Genomic DNA, 21375 nt, shown 5'->3' with positions numbered 1-21375 from the left:
ACAGCATGCATGCACACAAGCACGCGCGCGCACGCTCGCACACACACACGCACACACAGAAAAATCTTATTAAAATAAGTTTAAAAAAGAAAATGGAAACTAGTCGAGGAAGCGGGAAGTGGTGATCTAAAGCCATTGCTGCCCTGTTCCCTGTCCCCTGTCCCCTGTCCCCTGTCCCTTGCCCCAGGGTCAACCTTACCTTGTAAACCTGGTAGTATCTCTTGGCTTCCTGAGACAGCTGGGAAAACTGTCTTTCCAGTAAGTTCTCCTTGGTGATGAGGTTGCTGTTCAGGTGTTTGCAGAGCCACATGGCCTGAGGAGAGGAAAGCAGGGAAGGGGGTGATCACAACACTCTCCTTAGGTCCACAGCTCCGCCCACGGCTGGGGATGAGTGCTTCCCTCACAAGGAGAGAGACTTGAGTCCAGCCCCCAGAACCCATGTCACAGTTCCTGGTTTGTGGCACTGCAGTCCCAGCCCTGTGAAGGTGGCCGGGCAGCCTAAGCTAGTGGTGAGGTCCAGGCCAGCGAGAGGCCATCTCAAAGGAGGTAGATGGTGTTCCAGTGCTCAAGGATTGTCTTTTGGCCTACACATGCACATGCACGCCTACACACACACACACACACACACACACACACTCAAGTCTGGGTATGGTCGTACATGGCTGTAATGTTAGCATTCGGGAAGCTGAGGCAGGAGAACTGTGGAGGCCAACCTGACCAAATAAAGGGACCCTGTCTAAAAACAAACAAAATAAACCACAATGAAATTAAGTCTGCCAAATCCTTCTACATTCTATTAGAAAAAAGCGAGCTGAGAAGCCAAAGTCGGCTCCTTAACTTAGCAGTGAAGGACTGGCCTGGCGCGTACAGGAACCTGGAAATAAAACAGGAGGCTGGTCCCGGAAAATGGAGTCATTTGTGGGTAACTGGAGAGGCCTTTAGGAGGAGGACATACAAGGTGCTCCCCAGCCTCTCTCTCTCATCTGCACTGTCAGCCTGTCTTGCCCACCATTTTGGCTATGTGTGGGCATCCACCCATGGGCCAGTGGTTGCCTTTCTGAGCTCTGCGGACCACAAGGGAGAGGTGGAGACTGGCCTCTGTGTTCCACACTTTCTCTGCCCAGCTACTCCCTCCTAGTGATCAGAGAGGAGCCCTTTACCTAAAGGAGGCGCTCAGTACAGGGTGCTCCACTCCTGCAGCTGTCTAAGTGCGGTCCATCCTGGCCATGGTGGTCTAGGCCTGGCCCCAGGGGTAGCCACACCCAACTGTAGCATAGTCCAGGACTCTGAAGTTTTCTGACGAGTTGGGGAACCAGCCCCTCCCCCCTCCCCCGTCTCTAAAAGTGACCTAATGGTGGGGTCTGGGTTCAGGGAGACTGACTAAAAGGAGGAAACTAAACAGAAAAGCTGCAAAGGGTGACAGAAGACAGACCAACACACAGACAGCTATGCTGACCCTTACAGTGCAGCGTGTACTGGACATTTACACACAAACCACCCACTCTGGCTCCCCTCTGAGGTCAAGTACTAGCTCAGCAGGGGACAGCCCAACCCTACAAGGGCTTAGATGGAAAAAGAGTCTCACCTCTGATTATCATAATCTAATCCGCCTGTGGCATTTAAAAACTACAACTAGGGTCTGGCTTGGGGGGTTGGGATGCCTGATGCTAATCCTGACGTCAACTCCTAGCACCTACTCTCTGACCTCAATATGTGAACTAGGGCCCATGTATGCCCCCACAACCACCAACACTCATGTGTACACATAAACATATGTGAAATAAATAGAATGTAATAAAAATGTAAAAAAGAAAGCCTGGACCTGCAGCTGGACATGGTGGCCCACACCTGTGATCACAGCTGCTGAGGTGCTGGGGGAGGATAGCTGTGAGCTTGGGGACAGCCTGGGGTCACAGTCAGCACTAGGACACCATAACCAAAGCTTCTAAGGGATGCAGGCTGCATCACAGAGAAATGCATTCTACAGCTACGAATGCAAAACCCCCGCATACTAGTAGGAGGAGTGGCCCTGCTGGAGTAAGGGTGTCACTGGGGGTGGGCTTTGGGGTTCAGGCTCCATGGCTCTCTCCCTGCTGCCTGCAGATCCAGATGCAGACCACTCAGCTACCCCTCCAGCACCATGTCTGCCCACACGCCGCCATGCTCCCCGCCACAGTGGTAACAGACTAAACTTCTGAACTGTAAGCAAGCCAGCCGCAGTTAAATGTTTTCCTTAGGAGAGTTGCCGTGGTCATAGCATCTCTTCGCAGCAATGAAACCCTAACTGAGACACCTAACTAAAACCCTAGCCATAAACATGTGCTGCCATTTGTCACGAGAAAGCTGGCAGGAGGAAAAGTGCAGGCACGTGGACAAGTCGCCGGCGCACAGCCTCCTGTTCACTGGAGCATGAACGACACGTTCTACAGCGACATTTAATATAATGCACTTACGATGGTGGTTTTCCCTGAGGCAGGCGGACCTAATATCACAACCCTCGGCACTGTGGAAGAAAAAGATTTGAATGTCAGCTCTGGGCATGACAAAGTGGCCTCCCACACCCGTGCTGCTCTGGGTCTATTTCTTTCTTCCCTCCCCAGATTTCATCTCTGCCAGTGACATGGCCATCCATAATGCCGAGGCTGGGAGATGCTCGAGCCCCAAACGCATCCTCCATGTTTAGAGAGGTAAGCGATCAACCAAGGTGGGTTATTTTTCTATCTCCGCTGGGACACAGACACAGTAACTTGTTTGCCAAACTAATGAATATCAAAAACAATTGGGAGTTTCAAATGCCATAAAGCATTTTAAGCAGGGACTTTGTCTTGGGGACACTCTTTCAAATAAAGTTGTATTTTATGTAAATCGACCTTTGGTGTGTATGTATGTGTGTGTATATATATATATATATATATATATATATATATATATATATATATATATGCCTTCTTATTTAGCAAATTGAATCCTCCCACCCCATCATTTTACAGAAGAAAATAATGGAAAGAAACATGCAGTGTCTAGGCAAGATTTATAAACCCAAGGTGGGCAAGTCTTTGTTTCGAATGCAGGCATTTCTATGCAAATTTTTTAAAACCCTGGCAGCTCCTTTGCGACTGTGAGTCCTGGCTCTGAGACAGGGTTAGTTTCTGCAGAAGCCCTAGCGGGTCATCTCAGAAACCATCGAGTAGTTGCTGGCAAGAGAACCGTACCACAGAGAAGAGTCAGGGCATGCGCGAGCACAGATAAGATCAAATGGACACATAAGCCAGGGGTGACTGCCAATCAAGTGTCTTGAGGTCACCTCTATCCTACTTGTCTAGAGTGACTCCCCTTAGCCTTAGGACACATGAACACTATCTATCCTAACTCTCTTGAGGCTCTACTGTGCACATGGAGCTGGAAGGACTGTTTTCCATGTGGTGGTGAGGCATGGAAGACTGTCTACTCTGGGGACAGAGAGCATCATTTAGATCAGTAGTTTAGTGGTCAAGCACATGGACACTCTTCTAGACTGCTTACATTTAAATAGATCTCTGCCCAAATTCCCAGTATCTTCTCACTTCCAAGGAAAAGGTGGAAGAGAGTGTGAGATGACCTTACCACTTGCCCTCCCCTCCCCCCACCCTCCCACCCACCCCCACCCTCCCACCCACCCCCACCACACCCTGCCTCTGAAAGTCTCACAGTGGCACAGGACCAGAGGACATGACAGAGGTTCCACATGTCTCCACACAGCGGGCAGGCTAGGCACAGTGAGCCGTATAACTCCGGTACCACAGTACTCTGCTGGCCTGAGTTCCCCGGGACTTTGGGTTCCCTTGGACCCCGCAGGAGCATTGATCCCAAAAGGCTGGGATAGGCCCTGCTTTTCCTAACAGCTCTGGGGCTCAGAGAATCCTTCTGGAGTCCCAAGTGATCCCCTCCTGTGCGCCGAGAGGCCTAAGGCAGCCCTGGTTTTCCCAGATGATCCAAGCATACTTTTCACTTGTCATGTCCCTGACAGAATGTCCTTGCCTCCACGCACCCAGGAGATACGCAGGGCCTCAGTGCTTCTTCCTGCCTGAGCCTACACCCTGGCTGTGCTGTGACGGGCTTGGTCAAGCGAGGTGCAGCAGCTTCCTCTCCCTGTAGAAAGCTCCAGTGCAAGGCCTAAAGTCAGGCACAGCTGTCCTCAGCAAATGGCCAGTCCCCTGGGGACAGGTACAAAGTCTCATCCACGTGTCAGTGGTCACGACTGTCACAAACGCAGCAGCACCTGCAATTGCCATCTGGGCTGCCCCAAGCTCTGGATATAACCACTGAGAGTCGCCATTGTTGCACTTCCTAAGGGCTCCCTTTGCCTGTCAGCATTGTACAGAACTGCTAAGAATCCTCAGGTGGCCAAGTCAAGACACACTTTAGTAAAAGGGAAGAAGTTCAAAGAATCCCACACAGCTAGGAGCCGTGCCAGGGCTACATCCCAGGAAGGACACCCCAAGCAAGGCTTCAAGTTCCAGGCACTGACACTACACCACAGTCTTTGTCCTTGATGCTCTGTGGTCCCCGAGGCTGCTACAGGCCACTGCCATCCAGAAACCAGGCCTCACAGAGCCACTGCCAAAGAGGGGCAGCACATGGCACAGACTGCCACAGAAACTGGGGGGCATTTCCCAGCATCTGAGATGTCAGGGCAGGGCTCACATCTAGAAGCAAGGAGCCCACTCCTACACTTGAGTCACAGACCAGGAGAAAGCCTCACATGCAGGGCATCCACCTGACTGAGAGACGCCACAGCAGGTAGGAAATACCATTTGCAGCCCAAGTATGGAAATGAGGTGGGTTTGTGGGCGCTCAGTCCAGTGACATATGGAGGTAAGGGTGGGGTCAAAGTTCAATCTAAGGTTTGGAGAGCAGCAGGGGGAGGGACCAAAGGCAGAAAGAGAGGTTTCCGGCTAGAACTCAGGAAAGTTGCAGGACTGCAGAGAGAATGGCTGCTCAGATAAGGCCAGGAGGGTGGTGGGCTGCTGTGCGGGCCCATTGGGCACCCGCTGCTCTGAGCACAGGCCTTAGCCCATTCCTTGGAATGCCACCAGCCAAATCTGTCAGGGATCAGAGGTGCTGGTGCTGGGGGAGGAGGGAGACTCATCTTGCACTGAGGGTGTAACCAGGGCATCCTGGGACTATGCTCCGCACCTGGCCAGTGTGTTTATCTTGGTAAAGGCCCTGGGCTGGGGCTGGTGGGGAGGGGGAGATGCTCTTCCTCTCTCTTCTTGGCCCTGTAAGAGGCACCCAAATTGTACACGCCCAAGGAAACACTTTAAAGAGGAAATCATGGCTCTTCTCCCCTCCCAATTCCTCGTACCCACTTATATGACTAATTTTGGTTTCTTAAAATCTAACACCTTGAAACTCCAGCCTAGCTCATGAGTAATTATTTATAAACAGTGTCATAAAAGGCGGCTTGGCTGCCAAGAGTAATCAGATCCCGCCAACGACTTCAAAGAAAATCAAAGAACCTTTCCATCCATGAAGCCTTTTGAGGCTTAACTAGGAACATGATTTAAAATTCACAAGGAACCCCTCAGGTATCAGAACTCTAATACAAGGCTTTCCTGGACAAGCGTTTGATAAGAAGCGAAATGCTCCATTATATCCTCCACCGCCTGTGCTAATATTGCCCAGGGCCACCGTAAACGCTCACTTTGTACTAAATGCTTTTCTCGAGGCAAAGGGGCTGCTAGCCCGAGTGTGGGGCTCCCTCCCGCCGGTGCATGCTCACAGGCCTGATGACTTCTGCCTCCCATGTCAGTCACTGGTCAGTGTTACGTGTGCCCATGTCTGCCCCACTGCCTGGAAGCAGGAGAGTCACGTTCTGGGCTCTGGTGGCTAGGAGGCAAGCTACTCTTACTGCTACCCAGCAGAGAGGGGGAAATGCATGCCGGATGTCTTGGGATCCCGCTAAGCTCCAGAGAGGTGTGGCTCAAGTTGATGTCACATGTCTTATCTGAGACACCCCAGAAAAGTAGCAATAGCATGGTAGCCACCCTGCTGCTCCTCCTCCGCTCCCTCTTATCCTTGCTTTTCTGGAGATGAAAGCCTGTGAAATGCCCCTAACCAGATGCAGATGTCCAATAAATGCTCACCAGGCCTGAGAGTACGATGGAGAGATAGGAGATAATTAAGCCGCTAAAGCCACGGTATGTAAGTGTGTGTGCCTGAAGATCATCCGGGCTGGAAAGTGACACCCACCCCCATGACAGGTGAGAGAGGCTGACCCGTCCCCAACACAGGCCTGCAGCAGAGGGGCTTTACAGAGTCACAGCCCTGGAAATGTGTAGCAGGTGGCCACAAGCAGATTGTCACGCAGGGAGGAGGCACAGCAGGCATCGATTACCCCGAGGCCAGCCCAGAGTGGGGATGCAGAGACTCGAGCAAGCTGTTGCAGGGCCGAGATGCCGAGGAGCTGAGCTGCTGCCAGCACAGTGGAACTGAGACAGGAAGAGAAGGCAGAAGCAGCCTCGATTCCAGCCTCTTCCTCCAGGCTGAGGTTTACAGAAGCCCCAGGCTATTGACTCAAAAGGTTTCCGCGTGAAATGAGAACTCAGTCGTTAACGCACTAGCTGCTATTGCAGAGGACCTGGGCTCAGTTTCCAACATGTGCGCCTCCGTAGGTATTGCATGTATATATTCATACATGCAGGCAAAACACTCATACACAAATAATGAAAACAAATAAATCCTAAAAAAAAAAAATCCCCCGAGTGAAGTGGAAACTTAAGGATCCTTTGGAAAATCGGTTGGATGGTGCTTTGCTGGGGCAAACATGTGCAGGAGTGTTTAGCTGAAGCAGACACAGTGAAAGGATGTTCTGTTAAGCAAACACGTGAAAGGACATGTGATGAAGGAGTCTGTGCTAACAACACACATGTATTGATCTGCCTTACATTGTGTAGGTGAGCTTCATTTGTCGGGTTTCCTCGGACTCGGGCTGGTTGGATGGACGTGTTGAGACAAGGCACGTGGAGGACACATGACGTTTGGTGGGTATAAATGGAGGGTATAAATGTCACTCAGTGGAGAGTGACAGGGGCTGAGCGAGGCTTGCTTGTAGAGCTAGCTGTACAGCGCTCCTGGGTCTCACATCTTCACTGACCTTCACTTCCCCAAGAGAGGCACAGCGGAGAACTTCTCCTGGTGTCCCTTCAGGTCCCTCCTGCTGACTGGAGCCGAGGCTGAGTCCTGGCTGTCTCTGCTAGGTAGTGCCACTGCTGTTGCTGACCTGACTCCACCGAAGTGAACTGCTGGTGCATCCATGAGGTGTTTACGAGCAGATTGAGCCGTCACCACTGCCTGCTAACCTATAAACTAAACTGCCGATTTCCATCCAACACATCTGACTCTCCAAAGAACACTTAAGTTTCCACTTCACCTGAGAGGCACACCCACCCAGGCAGGACGTTCACATTCACATCAGCAGCAGATAGGGCCAGTGCAGAAGCTCCTTCCAGCACAGTCAACCAGGGAGGAGGCTGAAGGAATTGCCCCGGGGCAGGACAGGTGAGGTTGGAAGAAGCAGATGGAACTCTAGGAAACAGAACTCTCCAGCCCACTCCTGTCACGGCTCAGCTGCCACTCAGTCTGTGGTCTCTATCTCAGCCGAGTGCTGGGGTACCCAGACTCAACCATTTGTGCCCTGGAGGAGCCTTGGGACTCCCTTAAAACTCCCTGCTGAGGTCCACATGCTGGACTTGGGATAAAAGAGGACCTTCATTCTGACTACCAGCAAGGTGTGTGGGGAAGGCTGGTGAGCCGGCTGCGTCTGCACCTAAAGATTTCTTCTAGTTTCATTTCTGTTGCTAAATCACAAACTACCATGGTAAAACGCAGCTTGTAGTTAGTAGAGCTTACAATTAGTTAGATAATTAGCTGGTTAGTAGAGCTTACAATTCCAGGCTACAGTTCATCGCTGAAGGGAAGTCAAGTCAGGAACCTCACACAGCCAGCCAGTCACATTACATTCACAGTCAAGAGCAGGGAGAACCTGCTTGCCTGCTCTGGCCTGCACAAGCTCAGCTAGATTTCTCTAGTTTCACACACTGTGAGAACGGTGCCACCCACAGTGGGCTGGACCGAGCTGTCAGTTATGGCTTAAACATCACAAGATTAATTCTATCTGTGCAGGGTGGGTGTCTGTGACTATGTTCATGCCAAGACCAGAAGAGGGCATTGGACCCCCCAGAGCAAAAGGTACAGGCATTTGTGAAGTACCCAGTCTGTTATGGGGGTGCCAGATCCAAACTGGAGTCCCCACATTGTGGAGCAAGTGCTCTTAACTGCTAAGTTATCTCTCAAGCCCTCCTCTCTCAACCTTTTTTAAACCTAACTTTTTTGTTTTGGTTTTTCAAAATGAGTTTCCTCTGGATAGCCCTGGCTGTCCTGGGTAGACTCAGTAGACCAGTCTGGCTTCAAACTCAGGAATCCACCTGCCTCTTTCTCCTGTGTGCTGTGATTAAAGGTATGTGCCACCACACCCAGCTTAAACCCAAACCTAATTTTTCTTAGACAATTTAGCATCATTTCTGATATAGGCAGCCCACACTCACCATGGGCCATTTCAAGCCCTGGATGCTAACTTTACTGGTGAGATAAAGCTTCCTCAGAACTGCTAATGGACCAGTGAGAAATTAAACCAACCAACCAAGATCCTTCAGTGGCTCACCCAGGGCACAAGAGTCCTCTCTTGGCTTGACAAATATAAAACCTGGGATGCAGGAAGGGGCCCTGCTTATTGGAGGACCCTTCTCTTCCACGTTCTGCACCCGAGCCTGGGGTATAGCCAACCTGCATTTGGCTGAGATTGGGATAGCTCCGCAACTCATTAGCAGGCGCTAATAATGAGACCCTTGGAAAAGTCCAAGTGTTCGCTGTCTAGGTAGACCAGAAACCAAACTTCACCTGACAAGTGGAGTGATCAGAGAGTTTAAACCCAACAGGCGACATCAGCGAGGGCAGGCAGAAACATTAATAATTGATTACATGGGCCATTCTGGGGTTTGCATTTTAATAGCCTGGCAAGAGAATTTTTATTAGTTGGGCTCAAAAAGAAAAAGAAGACATTTTCCAATTAACTTCTGCAACTTGTCAAAGTACCTCCCCTCCCTGTCCTGTTCTGATCCCCCTTTCAGACACACACAGGACAGAGGGCTCCGGGCCATGGTCAGGACTGCTCAGGGTTGCTGAAGGGGGCAGCAGCTACTCCACACTGGAGCGGGTGCTCACCATTGTCATTGTTCCTGCGCAGGTGACTGATCATGAAGCTGATGGGGTCCTCCGGCTGGTGGATCAGGAGCTGCTCCAGCATGTTCTGTGGGCACAGATAGCAAGAGGTTAACACCTGCAGGGGCCCTGGTTGCCACGGGGACCACCTGTTGGGACATCTGTTGGTGTCCCTGGCAGCAGAGGCCTGAGGAAGCCCAAGCAACCAGGTCCCCCACCTCACCTCCCTTTGTATTTCCCACACAGTCTTCCCACGGTCCTGCACTGCTGTCCTGTGGCAGCACCTCAGCGAATGCTGGCCTTTTGCCTAAAATGCCTCTTGCTCCTTGCTCTGGTTTCTTGGTCATCAGCTCTGCGTGCACCAGGTAAACCCCTGCTGCCCCTGCTCCTGCACAGGCCTGCCATGTGTCCCTGTGTTCCCTGCCTCCCCCTCAGTCCTGCTCGACCAGTCCATAGGTTCTGCAGTTATCCCCGGCTACACAAGTACAGTAGGTACTCAGGGCAGATGCTAGCAGGGAAACAAAGCCATTACTAGTGGCTGAGTCTCTCTGCAGGACAGACTACTTATCAGTCAACTATTTAAATAGTCCTGGATAGTCTGGCCATTTAACCCAACTGAGCAAACATAGCAGAGGAAGCAATTTTCAGAGTGGCACACCAGGGAACTGAAGAGCTGACAGGAGCTAGGCTGCAGAGGAGGTAGGAAGCAGCCTATGAGGACAAAGAGGTGCAGGGTATCAATAGCACCAATGGGAAGTCCTGTTCAGAGTCTAGATCTCATCGGCAAGTCCCTCCTCTTCTTGGGGCCTCAGCTGTCCTTCCACAGCTGGGCTGACTCTGTGCTTAGATATGCTGCTGTTTACTTCTCAACTAAGAGTTTACACAGATAACACATCTGCATGCTCCAGACTGGTATGGTCAAGGGTATTTCTCAGGACACGACAAAAACACGCTGAGCCTGTGACAGTGAGCTGAGGTCTGAGGACAGTGTGTTAACAAGGATGAGCAGCAGTGGGTCTACGTATCCCAGATGAGCCACAGACATCTGATAGAACTTCACAGAGCTCTACATACCACCACAGAAGCCCAAGAGGAGGCGAAAGAGAAGCCTGCGGTGGAGGCGCAAGCTCTGTACCCACTTCTGCTTCATGGCTTTGAGAAGACCCAGGTTACCTGGCCCAAGGTAGATAAGAGATGAACGCCATTTTTATAACTTCCCAAGTCTAAGATTATGTGAAAATAAAATGATAATAAGATAAAGTATTCTTGGTTATCACCCCACCAACCGAGCAAGAACCCAGGCCAGGATCATGAGTCTCCCCTCTCATGCCCCCGCCCCAGATTTGATGTTTTATTTGTGGCTGGCCATTTTCTGTCTCCCCTCCATTAACACATTCCAAAAGAAGCATGCTTGGTAGACTTGTGTTCCTTGGCCTGGGCTCATGTGCTACCATGGTTTCTCTCTCTCTCTCTCTCTCTCTCTCTCTCTCTCTCTCTCTCTCTGTGTGTGTGTGTGTGTGTGTGTGTGCGCGCGCACGCGCGCACATGTAAAACCTCAAAATGTAGCATAGGGTACTGGAAACTGAGCTCTAGTTTACCTGCGGCCCCCGAATCACTGAGTGTTAGAGAGCTCAACAGTCCAGTCCCTAAAAGCAGTTTTCACCTCGGGAGAGCGCAAGTCAAAAACTGGACCACACATAGGTGGGGGTTTGGCCAAAGGTCACAGTTGGCTGGAAGCAGGACCGGCTGGGACTCAAGGGACCAAGGGACAAGGGACAAGGGACAAGGGCTTTCAAAAGGCCAATTCTGAGGATGGAGGCTATGTAGAAAGTACGCTGCCCTAGGGGAGACCACCTGGATAGGGGTGTCATCTAGAACTTACACTGTCCCCTTCTTGTCCTAACAGGGTCAAAGACACCCTTATGAGACAAAACACATGTGTCCCTTTGGCTGACAGCTGAGACAATGGTTGCTGAGAACTGGAATTTCCCAGGAACCTCACGCTGGGAGAAGGAAAAGGCTGCACGCCAGCCAGAGGAGCTGGTCTCCTGGGAAGAGACTCCACAGAGTTCCTCCCGCTTGTCAGACCACCTTGCAAGAGGAAGTGGAGCGGAGACAAATATGGATCAGTTATGTGCGGACCACACTTAACTTGCTTAGTTATGTACCTCTAAATCTAATCCTCACTCCGGACCCCCACACTAGACCCGGGGAGCAGATCACTGGACTTCTTGTTCCTCCTCCCATTGTGGTCATAGGGAACAAATCTTTCTCTGATTTTTTTTTCTTTTACTGTTGCTTATCCCTTTAACTGATCTTGGAGTGCGGTGGGTGAACCTAAGTTGTTAGGGCTTCCAAGGCCCAGCTTAGGTAGGACTCAGGGCTCTGGAACCTGCTGAGGTTTCCCACACAATACCAGAGGAAGCCCTGGAGAGTACTGCGCGTTTCACAGGTGGGGAAACTGAGGAAAAGGATTTCCCCCCCACCCCCACCCCCAGATTGTGCTGCCAGCCCGGCCTGGTAGCTGCACTCGCTATCCTCGGGCGCCCGGTCACCTGCATCATCTCGAAAATGTGATAGTCTTCCCCGTACTGAGGCATTTCCGGGGGGATGCGGTGCGGGGCAGTGGTTGCATCCATGTTTCGGACAGCGCGCTGCTCCTTAGTAACGGCGTTGCTAGGACGCCAAGTTATGCGTCATCGGTGAGCGCCCCAGCTGGGGCGAGTCCTGGTCCCGGGTTCCATCCACTGCTCTCCCTCCCCAGGGCAGAGCAGCCGCGGACAGCCACAACGTAAAACCCCAGGACGTCCGTGGAGCCACAGCGCAATATCTCTAGGACGCGGGGAGGGGGCACAAAGCAAGGATTCAAGGACGCCCTGAGAGGCCGCCTTTTGAGATGTCTCCAGGGCGAGAGCTGAGAGGGATCGGATGGCAGAAACAAGTCCTGCTTCTGATGTAGCCACTGTGTGGATCTGGGCGCAGGAAGCTGGCCCTGCTCCCTGGATCTCATTTTCCCCATCTTTAAACGAAAGATGCTGGGGCAGACGTGGGACCGGTGTCTACAGGAGCAAAAGTCATAGGCGCCCAGGTCCAGGAGGAAACTGGGCGGATCTCCTGGTTTGGGCGGCCGGCCGAGCCATGTGACCGGATTGCCATAGCACCTGTGGTCACAATCGGCCAAGCCCGCCTGGTCTCTATGGCCTCGACCCCGCCCACGCCCATTTCCTAAGACCTTAGGAGGGCCTCCCTGCCCTCCGGGGCCCCGCACACCCACGGAGGCACTGCAAGCTTCTGGGCACTCTGTGAGGCGAAGGCCAGTCCAAGTCAAACCAGGGTAAAGGGGGCTGGGGAGCTGGGTCAAAAACACTAGGGGAGTCGGGGAGAAAGAGGTAGAGGTGTCCTGGCCTAGAGGAACCAGAGCTGCGCGCAGCTGTGAAAGGGGCACGGGTGGCACCGTGGAGGAAGGGCCCTGTGTATCCAGAGGGAGGTACTTACAGCCTACAGGGACAGCCGCAAATTCAACTCTGGATGGTGTGAATTTGACAAATTTGCCATGGACCTAAGTTTCTACCCTGAGCAGTGGGGAGCCACTCGGACATTCCTCCCACAACTACCCCGAAGTACCCGATAGTGACTGGACTATAGGAAGTGGACAGTGTGGGTACATAGTGATATCTCATTTAATCTTCAAACTAATGTTAATCTCACCTCAATCACTTTGGATAACAGTAGCTCCTGTCGCACAAGTTTTATCTTTATGTGTATACAGGTGGGACAGAGGAAGAGCAGAGGCTGGGAAAGGGAGTTTGGAACCCTGGAGCTGGAGTTGCAGGCAGTGAGACCACCGATAGATCTAGGAGCTGAGAGGTAAACCCAGGCCCTCTGGAAGAGCAGCCTCCTCGGAACCGAGTCACTCGGCTCCTATAGTTCATCTGTTTACATGGGTCAAGAACCAAGTTGGATGTGCTTTCAGGAGCTTCTGGGGCCTCGGCGCCAGGCAGTGTCAGTCAAAGAAATATAGACAAGAAGACACTACAGAATAATACAGGCCAGAGAAGTTAGCTGGGTGACTCTGGGCAGGTCCTTTCCTCTTTCTGGATTTCTCTCCTCACCAGCTGCTGGGCAGAGAGAGGAGGTTTCAATAGCTTGAAGAGTTTCTATCCAAAGTCCCTCCTTTTACAGAAACAGAGACTGAGGCCTAGCAAAGGGGAAAGCCTTGCCCAGGGGCTGAGAATGAAATCAGAGGGAGCCTCAAGGCTGAGAACTGGCGTCCTGACCTGGGATTATGGCACCTGCCCGTATAAAGCCGGCAGCGCAGCCTTCCATCCCTGTGACCTGCTTTCTCAAAGGCCTCAGGCCTTGGTAGACTTGTCAGCTGGGGAAGCAAAGATGAGACCTCCCCAACAGCCTTGCTGCAGCTTGCACTGGGGGTTCAGTGTGCTTCCTGGACATTTTTTGAAGTGGCTTTCGTCTCTCCTCATTTATTTTAAGCCCTAGGCGCTTTCCATACCGCGATCTAACCTTCTTTAGCAGCCTGGAAAAATACAAATCAATTAAAGCCTCAAATCTCTGGGGTAATCACCTTTCCCTCCCTTCTCCCCTAGAGCGAACAGTGCCTGCATCCAGGTCTTTCATCTACTCTAATTTGGCTGCAGAGGCCTGTGGTCAGGGGCCAATCACTTTGGATAGCTAGTTACATCCCCTTCTGTGACATCCCTGACGTGTTCATGTCACAAGTTGCTAGGATCAAGAACTGAGTCAGGTTTGCTCTAGGGAGCTCATGGGGCACAGCAAGCCAGTTAGCATGGCTTCTTTGGAGAACCTGGAAGCCCAGAGGACGGGCAGAGAACTGAGCACACTGGAGTGAGGCCCCCGAGGGCTAGTCCTCCTTGCTCTGGGATAGGAGTGGAAGCGAGGCCCCCGGGGTCCAGCTGGTGGAGGACCCTAGAAGTGGTTGCATAGCTTTTCAGCTCCTTGCTAGCACCTCCCACCAGTTCGCCAGCAGCCACAGCCAACCTGATGCCTGTCATCTTGTCTCTAAGGAATAAGAGAGGGAGGGTCTAATCAAAGAGCCACACTGAATCAAGTGGGGACGTGACAGATCGCGCCTCCACTTCACTGTGCGGTTTTAGCTTCTCCCTCAGATCATCCTCTGTGGTTATTGTGCTCCTTTGTCCTGTGCTGTGGCCAGGGATTGAGATGGTGCATGCCCAGGTCTTCCCTAGAACACCTTAGAGTGAGACGCTATTCCAATACCATTGTCAAACCAGTGCCTTACAGATGTCTGCAGGCATCTGCCCTGTAGGGGCGGCTCTGGCTGACCTCATGGCCCTGGTTTCTGTGTGTCCAGCCATGCTCCTCTGAGCCTTGCCATGACCACCTCCCACATCCAGGGCAGGGCCTCATATACCTTGTTCATTGCTGCACAGAACCTAGCACCCAACTATTACATGTGGCACAGGGCAGGATGCTGCCTAGTCCTATATGTTAAGGGACATGCTCAGATTTTTGTCACCTGAGGTCAGTAGTTAGGGTTAAACAGTTATCTGGGGCTGAATCTGGGGCTGGTCTTTGCAGAATGGCCTTGATTAGTGACACCAACCACAGCACGGAGCAGCACCAGCAGAAGTCAGGCCAGCGAGGCACATTCCCCGTCTCCCTGGACCCCCACCACTGGGCCTCTCAGACTTTCCTAGGTTACAGCTTGAGTCATTCAGTCATTTGTAAGCTTCAAGCTGGAGCCCTGGTCTCTGAATGGAACCACAAGGAGCCCTGAATCTCAACAGTCAAAATAGATACATTAATGCACTATTCTTCAAAATTCAAAATGAATGGCAAAAAAATCCATTTAGAATAAGCTATCAACACTTAATAAAGACAAGCTTATTATTACATATTTTTCTTTTCTTTTCTATTTTTTTTTGGGGGGGGGATTTGGTTTTTTCGAGACAGGGTTTCTCTGTATAGCCCTGGCTGTCCTGGAACCCACTCTGTAGACCAGGCTGGCCTCAAACTCAGAAATCCGCCTACCCTTGTCTCCCAGAGTGCTGGGATTACAGGTGTGTGCCACCACCACCCAGCTATTACAGATTTTTCTTATTCAAGATTTTTTTTTTCAGATTTTTGCCACAGGCCCTAATAGGGGAACACACAGTATTTCTCCAAAATTCTGTTGTTTTACTCTTGTGGACTTTTTTTTTTTTTAAGTATTTCTTTACTCTCTTGAATGGATGCTGAGGATTTTGGCACCCCACCTTTAAGTTTTGTCTTCCTTAGCCCATCACCCTCACCCCTCCCCTGTGTCAGAGTTCAGGGTAGGACAAGAGAGAGTACTGTGTCCCAGTGAGCAGCTCCACTCCATGAAGAAGGGCCAAGGAAGGTGCCGGACAAACAAGACTCTCAGCCCCGCCCCCACCCGTGTCCACAGCAGGGCAGACGGGAGGCTGGAGAGGGAGGGGCAGACTGCCCTGGCTCCAGAGGCCTGACCTGAACCCGGCCAACCAGGGCTGCAGCTACTGCCCGCTGTAGGCAGACTCAGTGCATGTTCTGTTACATATATACGAGGCACTGGCTTGGGCTGGCAAGCACTGTCTGGAACAAGCCTGGACCTCTAAAGGGTCTCCTCTAGTCCTCTCCAGGCTCTGGGCTGTGCGGGCCAGCATCCGTAGACGCCATGTTCAGGTCTGTTCTTAGTCCTTATGTTCTCTGGCTGCCATTTATTTTGTCACAGAGGTCGATTCCCAGATTCAGTGTCCTCACGCGGAAGCCACCAATGTACCTTCCTTAATATGCCTTCCTTAGATGTTTCCTTGTGTGGCTGGCTGGCCTCTTCTACTTCCAGCATCCTGGAATGGCGTGCTGGAGCCTGGGCTCTGTGTGTATCCAAGGACGGGTGGTGGGATGTGGGGTAGTGAGGGTGCTGTTTAGACATCAGGAAGCCTGGTGCCCTGGGATTGATGGCACAAACTCACTGGGACTCCCTCATCTCTAGGTCTCCAAATACCTCCTGGAACTTACGGGTTAGGGGCTGCTGAGGTCCCTTCCAGCTCTGACATTCCCTAAAGACTATAAGCATTTTGTTGGAGGCCAGTAAACTATGACAGCATGGAGTAGGGCACCCCTGCCATGCCCGCTCAGGGAGATCCTAAGAGCTTGAGGACACCCAGCATCACATCAGTGATGGCCCCTGGGTTGCACTTCCTACACTTGGTAATGCAGGTAATAGACACGGGAAGAGTCCACACCCATACCTACCCTGGAAACCTGCAAACGAGCAAACGAGAGAGAGAGAGAGAGAGAGAGAGAGAGAGAGAGAGAGAGAGAGAGAGAGAGAGAGAGAGAGAGTCACACAGAACAACTAAGCACTAACTCTTTCTTTACCCTGGTTTTCTCACAGGAAGAATCCCCAGACTTTCATCAACTTCACTATAATAGACACTTTTAAAAAACTGATACGGTGCTGGTGTTTGGGGGTCTTATGGAATGCCCTTGAATCACTGGTTCTGCCACAGAGAGGTCCCGGATACTGTGTGCCCACACACTCAAAAGATAGTGTGTGTGTATACGCGGGGGAAACCCTGTGATCTGGAGACATTGAGGACCAGAAACTGTCCCTGGGTGAAGGAAGTCACAGTTTATGGCAGACTGTGTCCTGGGAGGGTAAACAGACAAGGGTCAGACTTGGTGCCCTGCTTCCTTTTCCACAAAGGAGGGACACATTGCCTTGGGAGGATGCTTCCATCTGAAGCGGCACAGAGGTTCTGGCCCCGTCCCCGGGGCTTCAAGGCTCTCCTCTTCCTCCCAATAGACCCTTGCTGTCCTGTGAGACCTAAGAGCAACAATGAATGAGGTGAAGGAGTCCCTCCGCAGCATCGAGCAGAAGTATAAGCTCTTCCAGCAGCAACAGTTCACCTTCATCGCCGCTCTGGAGCACTGTCGGGAGAATGCCCACGACAAAATCCGGCCCATCTCCAGTATCGAGCAGGTGATGTCTGGCGTGCTCGTGTGTGTGTGCGTGTGCGTGTGCGTGTGTGTGTGTGTGTGCGCGCGCGCGCATGCGTGTGCATGTGCGTGTGTGTCCCCGCCCCTCACCCAAAACACACGAACACTGGAGCCCCGGAGAGGACAGGTGCGTATGAGTTGGAATGCGGACCCGGATTCTAACTGATGGAGAGAGTCCCTCTGTTAGACACACCATATAACAGTGATTAAAGTCCGGCTTGAGACTCGGACAGCTTGGGCCTAAGTCTGCCTGCCACCCTGTAGCCTTGAGCCAGTGACCATTATCTCACTAAGCCTCAGTTTCCCCACCTGTAAGGCATATCTAATGACAGCATCTGTAGCCCATACTAAGCACTCAAGTGTCCAGTGTTAGCTAGGCTGAGCACTGAGGCTTTGTTGATGAGCCGGTAGGTAAGGGTCCCTTCAACAGACTCTGCCACAAACGGGCAACTGGCCCAACTCACTGATAGAGGCTCATCGCTTTATTTAGCCAGTTTCTTTAAGGATGAACTATTGTCCAAGTTCACTCAGTGGCAGGTGGAGGCCTTTCTGGACCTTAGGGCCCCCAGCCCGCAGGGCAGTTAAGAACGCACACACAGGCTGGACCCTAGAACTAAAGGTTACTACAAAGGAGTCAAGCTCCCCTGAAGGACTTAAAGGGGCCTGGGGATAAGTGTGGTACCGGCTCCAAGTACTCAGGAGAAAGGAGACTGAGGAAAACAAGCGACCTTTGCCAAAGGCACTTTTCAACATTCTTTTTCTAAACTTTGTAAAAATTTTCTCTCCTTTTTTTTTTTACTTGAAAAATGCCAACATGAAGAAAATCCATGCCTGCAGCCGGCATCCCCAGTTACTATCTACCACAGTGGTCCACTGTTCCATGCTTCTGCCCCTGGACTACTGAAAGGGCATTTGCTTACATTCCCCTAGCACATGGGACAGACTTTCAGCCTCTAATAGTGGCCCAAGTCCCATTCACCTAAGTACTTGTATGGTGGGGCTTCCCACCTCAGGTTCAGAAGGGTTCGCCCTCGAACACCCAGGGAGCCCAAGGATGCCACTGTGTTGTGGTGACACTTTGAAGCAGCCCTACCCCAGGTGCCTGGATGGTGAGCTGTTGGAAACCTCTGCCCCTTTCAAGCTTGGGAGGGGATCCCTTCAGATCACTAAGAAGCAGTGGCCCCATCTAGACAGAGACAGTGTGGCATGTGGAGGAAGCGGCCATGCCCCGTTCCTCACTCCAGAGAGTACAGTTGGCTGTGACATGGTTGAATCCATCACTCAGTCCTGGAGCTCATTCTTTTAAATGAGACCACTCACCTCATCTCACTCATCTGTGCTCAGAAGCAAAGTCCCTCAATGGTCCCAAGTAACTGGCAAAAGACCCCCAACCAGCAAGTGGGAGCACAGGCAGAGAATTCGTGTTCTCAGCAGGCTGTGTGGTTCCTTTTAGGCTCAGACCCCATGCTACCTGCACAGTCACATGGGGTCTAGAAGCATACTTGCTATATGAGGTCTGGTATGAACTTGTGCTTTCCCCCCCCCCCCAATCATCACCCCCACCCCACCCTCCAACACACACACACATACTGTAGTTGATCTCTGAATCTTAGTTGTGGTAGAAAGCACACCGCATTGGCCTGTGGACAGTCAGTAGCAGACTAGTTCTAGAACACAGTACACCAGCCCAAAGGTTTCTTATTTCTCCTCCTCCTCAGTAGTTTGGGTAAGCAGGGTGTTGGAGCCCAGGAACTGTGTGAGAAGGCAAGTCAGTCAGTCCACTTCTGACCCAAGCAGGTCCTTTTCACTTGTCTGAACCTCTAGCATTTAGGAAGTGTCTAAAAAGTCCCGACCAAGTGTGGAGGACTTAGGTGAGAGTAGGGGAGGTCAGACTTAGGGAAGTATGTTTCTAGCAATGGTGCTTGGAACACAAACATTAGCTGTATGTCATGACCTGAACATTCGAATGCTCTGAGTTATGAAGCCCGTGATCACGGGAAGCCTGGGGCAGTGTGCTGTTGCTGCGGCTCCTGACATGCTGGCCCTGCAGGTGCAGAGCTACATGGAACACTACTGCAACAACTCCACTGACCGGCGGATTCTGCTCATGTTCATGGACATCTGCTCGGAGCTCAACAAGCTCTGCCAGCACTTCGAGGCCCTGCACTCCGGCACCCCTGTCACCAACAGCCTTCTCGAGAGATGCAAAACCCTGGTTAGCCAAAGCAATGACTTGAGCAGCCTCAGAGCAAAGTAAGTCCGTCACGGGGCAGAGTCTCTGCTGAGAGGACAGGGACCTAGGAGTCGGCTCTGCCCCGCTGGCACAGCCTCTAGTTCATACAAGTCTTAGACCCCAACTAAATTACTGACTTAATCAAACTGACCTAAAACTGGGTCACAGACACAGGAGGGGGAAAAAAAAAGCATGTCTCCTGAGATGTAGAACTAGACTAGGGAGAAGGCGACTACAGAAGGGACATTGGAGTTATAATCCCTGGGATTCCATTGTGATGCTAAAGAATCTGGAGTGTCATGGGCTCTTAAGATGTTAGGGTGAGAAGGGTTGAAGGTAGTAGCCAGTATTTTACAAAGGTGACAGGTTTCCAACCCCTGGTCCTGGTGGTGAACAGCTCTTGCCATCCAATACCACAGTACCTGGGGCTCTTGGCCTTGAACTTTCCTGATCAGAACATAGAAGGACGAAGCCTAAGTTTATGTGCGTCTAGTCCATGAGGTCAAATCCCCTCACCACCTGCTCACTATCCTGCAGGTACCCGCACGATGTGGTGAACCACCTCAGCTGCGATGAGGCCAGGAACCACTATGGAGGCGTGGTCAGCCTCATCCCTATAGTCCTGGACCTAATGAAAGAGTGGATTGCTCATTCCGAGAAGCTGCCTCGCAAAGTGCTGCAGCATGTGAGTGAGATCCTGGGTAACCTGGCAACTGCAGCACCAGCCACTACCAGACCTGCCCAGACCACGGTTACCCAGCAGTGGTTAGGAAAACACAAGTATAGGCAGCTTGCAAAAGACAGCTTCAAACCTAGTGGGAAAGACAAAGCCGCCCCGAAGCCTCCCTGGAGGCCACCTGGTGGGAAACTGTAGTGGATGGATGTCCATGTGGCTTCCACTGTCATCCATTCTCACTGGGGCCAATACACTATTGAGAATCTCTCTCTTGCCTTTCACTTCTAACACTTCCGCCTCTTGACCTCCGTGTTGATGAAAGGATCCCCTCTCATGGAGTTGCCCAAACAATATGGTGTTGGCAGGGTGTGTCCCAGAGGAAGGACCATGTGCTGATGCCCAGGCCTCCTGCCCACACTGTGGCCTCTGGCTCTGTAGAGTACCAGCTGGAGGGGAGCCTGCTTAGCTCTTTGTCTCCACAAGGGCAAACTGAAGATGAGCTGGAAGGTCTCTCATGAACAGGTGTGTGGGGGGACTAGAAGGCTGTGCTCACTTGTGTTCAGTTCTCGGGACCAAAATAAGGGATGTATGTTCTTTTAGTTGAGAGAGGGAGACCATGGCAGAAGTAAGAAGAATTCTGGTTTGTGTGTCTGAGCAAGACAGCAGCCTGGTCTTGATGGCAGTCTAGTGTACCCACACTATCAGATGTATAATCCTGGCATCTCAGCTTGACAGATGTGAGGTCTGACTGTTGATTTTTCCCTTCACAGGGGACGACTTAGCTTCTGTACTGTTGCTTCCTCGGGGGGAGACATTCAAGAATAAAGTGTTCTACCACTTCTCTGCCTGGCTTGGTTTCCTGGGATTTACCCGACAAAAACTCTGTACTTATAAGACATCAGAGGGAATTGTTAGAGGCCATACAGGCAAAAGGCCCTCCTGAACATCACCAGAGGCCTCTGCAGTCAAGCCAAGCACTTCCCTTCAGAGTGGACAGCCTCTGGGAGACTCAGGCCACTAAGGCCGGCCTGGGGCATCTCCAAGGGTGAACTCTCTGTCTGGCAAGAGACCTATTCAGACAGATCAGTTCAGGGCAGGGGCACCAGGCAAACAGGTGGTGGTGATGGCATATCACAACACAGCTGGCCAGGACCAGGGCAAGCTTCTGCTAGGTCCCATCAGAAGGACTTGGGATGGAGACTAGAGT

At 51.7% G+C, this 21375-nt stretch overlaps 2 protein-coding genes across 3 annotated transcripts in view; one reads left to right on the top strand and one right to left on the bottom strand.

Moving 5' to 3' along the window:
- Positions 1–11897, bottom strand: part of Ak8 (adenylate kinase 8) — a 118037-nt gene extending 106140 nt beyond the window's left edge. Inside the window, exons 1-4 of one of the 2 annotated variants that reach the window (XM_052181985.1) lie at positions 11814–11897; positions 9262–9346; positions 2454–2503; positions 200–313 (exon numbers count right to left, since the gene is read on the bottom strand). In XM_052181985.1, the coding sequence (XP_052037945.1) occupies positions 200–313; positions 2454–2503; positions 9262–9346; positions 11814–11897 (333 nt within the window). The remainder of the gene's footprint in view (positions 1–199; positions 314–2453; positions 2504–9261; positions 9347–11813) is intronic. The other variant, XM_052181986.1, reaches the window with a different exon arrangement.
- Positions 11898–17098: 5201 nt separating this feature from the next.
- Spaca9 (sperm acrosome associated 9) lies at positions 17099–20366 on the top strand. Its single transcript, XM_052181082.1, has 3 exons — positions 17099–17242; positions 19310–19512; positions 20030–20366. The coding sequence occupies exons 1-3, from the start codon at positions 17099–17101 to the stop codon at positions 20364–20366; spliced, it is 684 nt and encodes a 227-aa protein (XP_052037042.1).
- The last annotated feature ends 1009 nt before the right edge of the window (positions 20367–21375 follow it).

The sequence above is a fragment of the Apodemus sylvaticus genome, chromosome 5, assembly GCF_947179515.1.
Source record: "Apodemus sylvaticus chromosome 5, mApoSyl1.1, whole genome shotgun sequence".
Taxonomy (NCBI): domain Eukaryota; kingdom Metazoa; phylum Chordata; class Mammalia; order Rodentia; family Muridae; genus Apodemus; species Apodemus sylvaticus.
The sequence above is the reverse complement of the archived record's forward strand: the minus strand, read 5'-3'. Positions and strand labels throughout refer to the sequence as shown.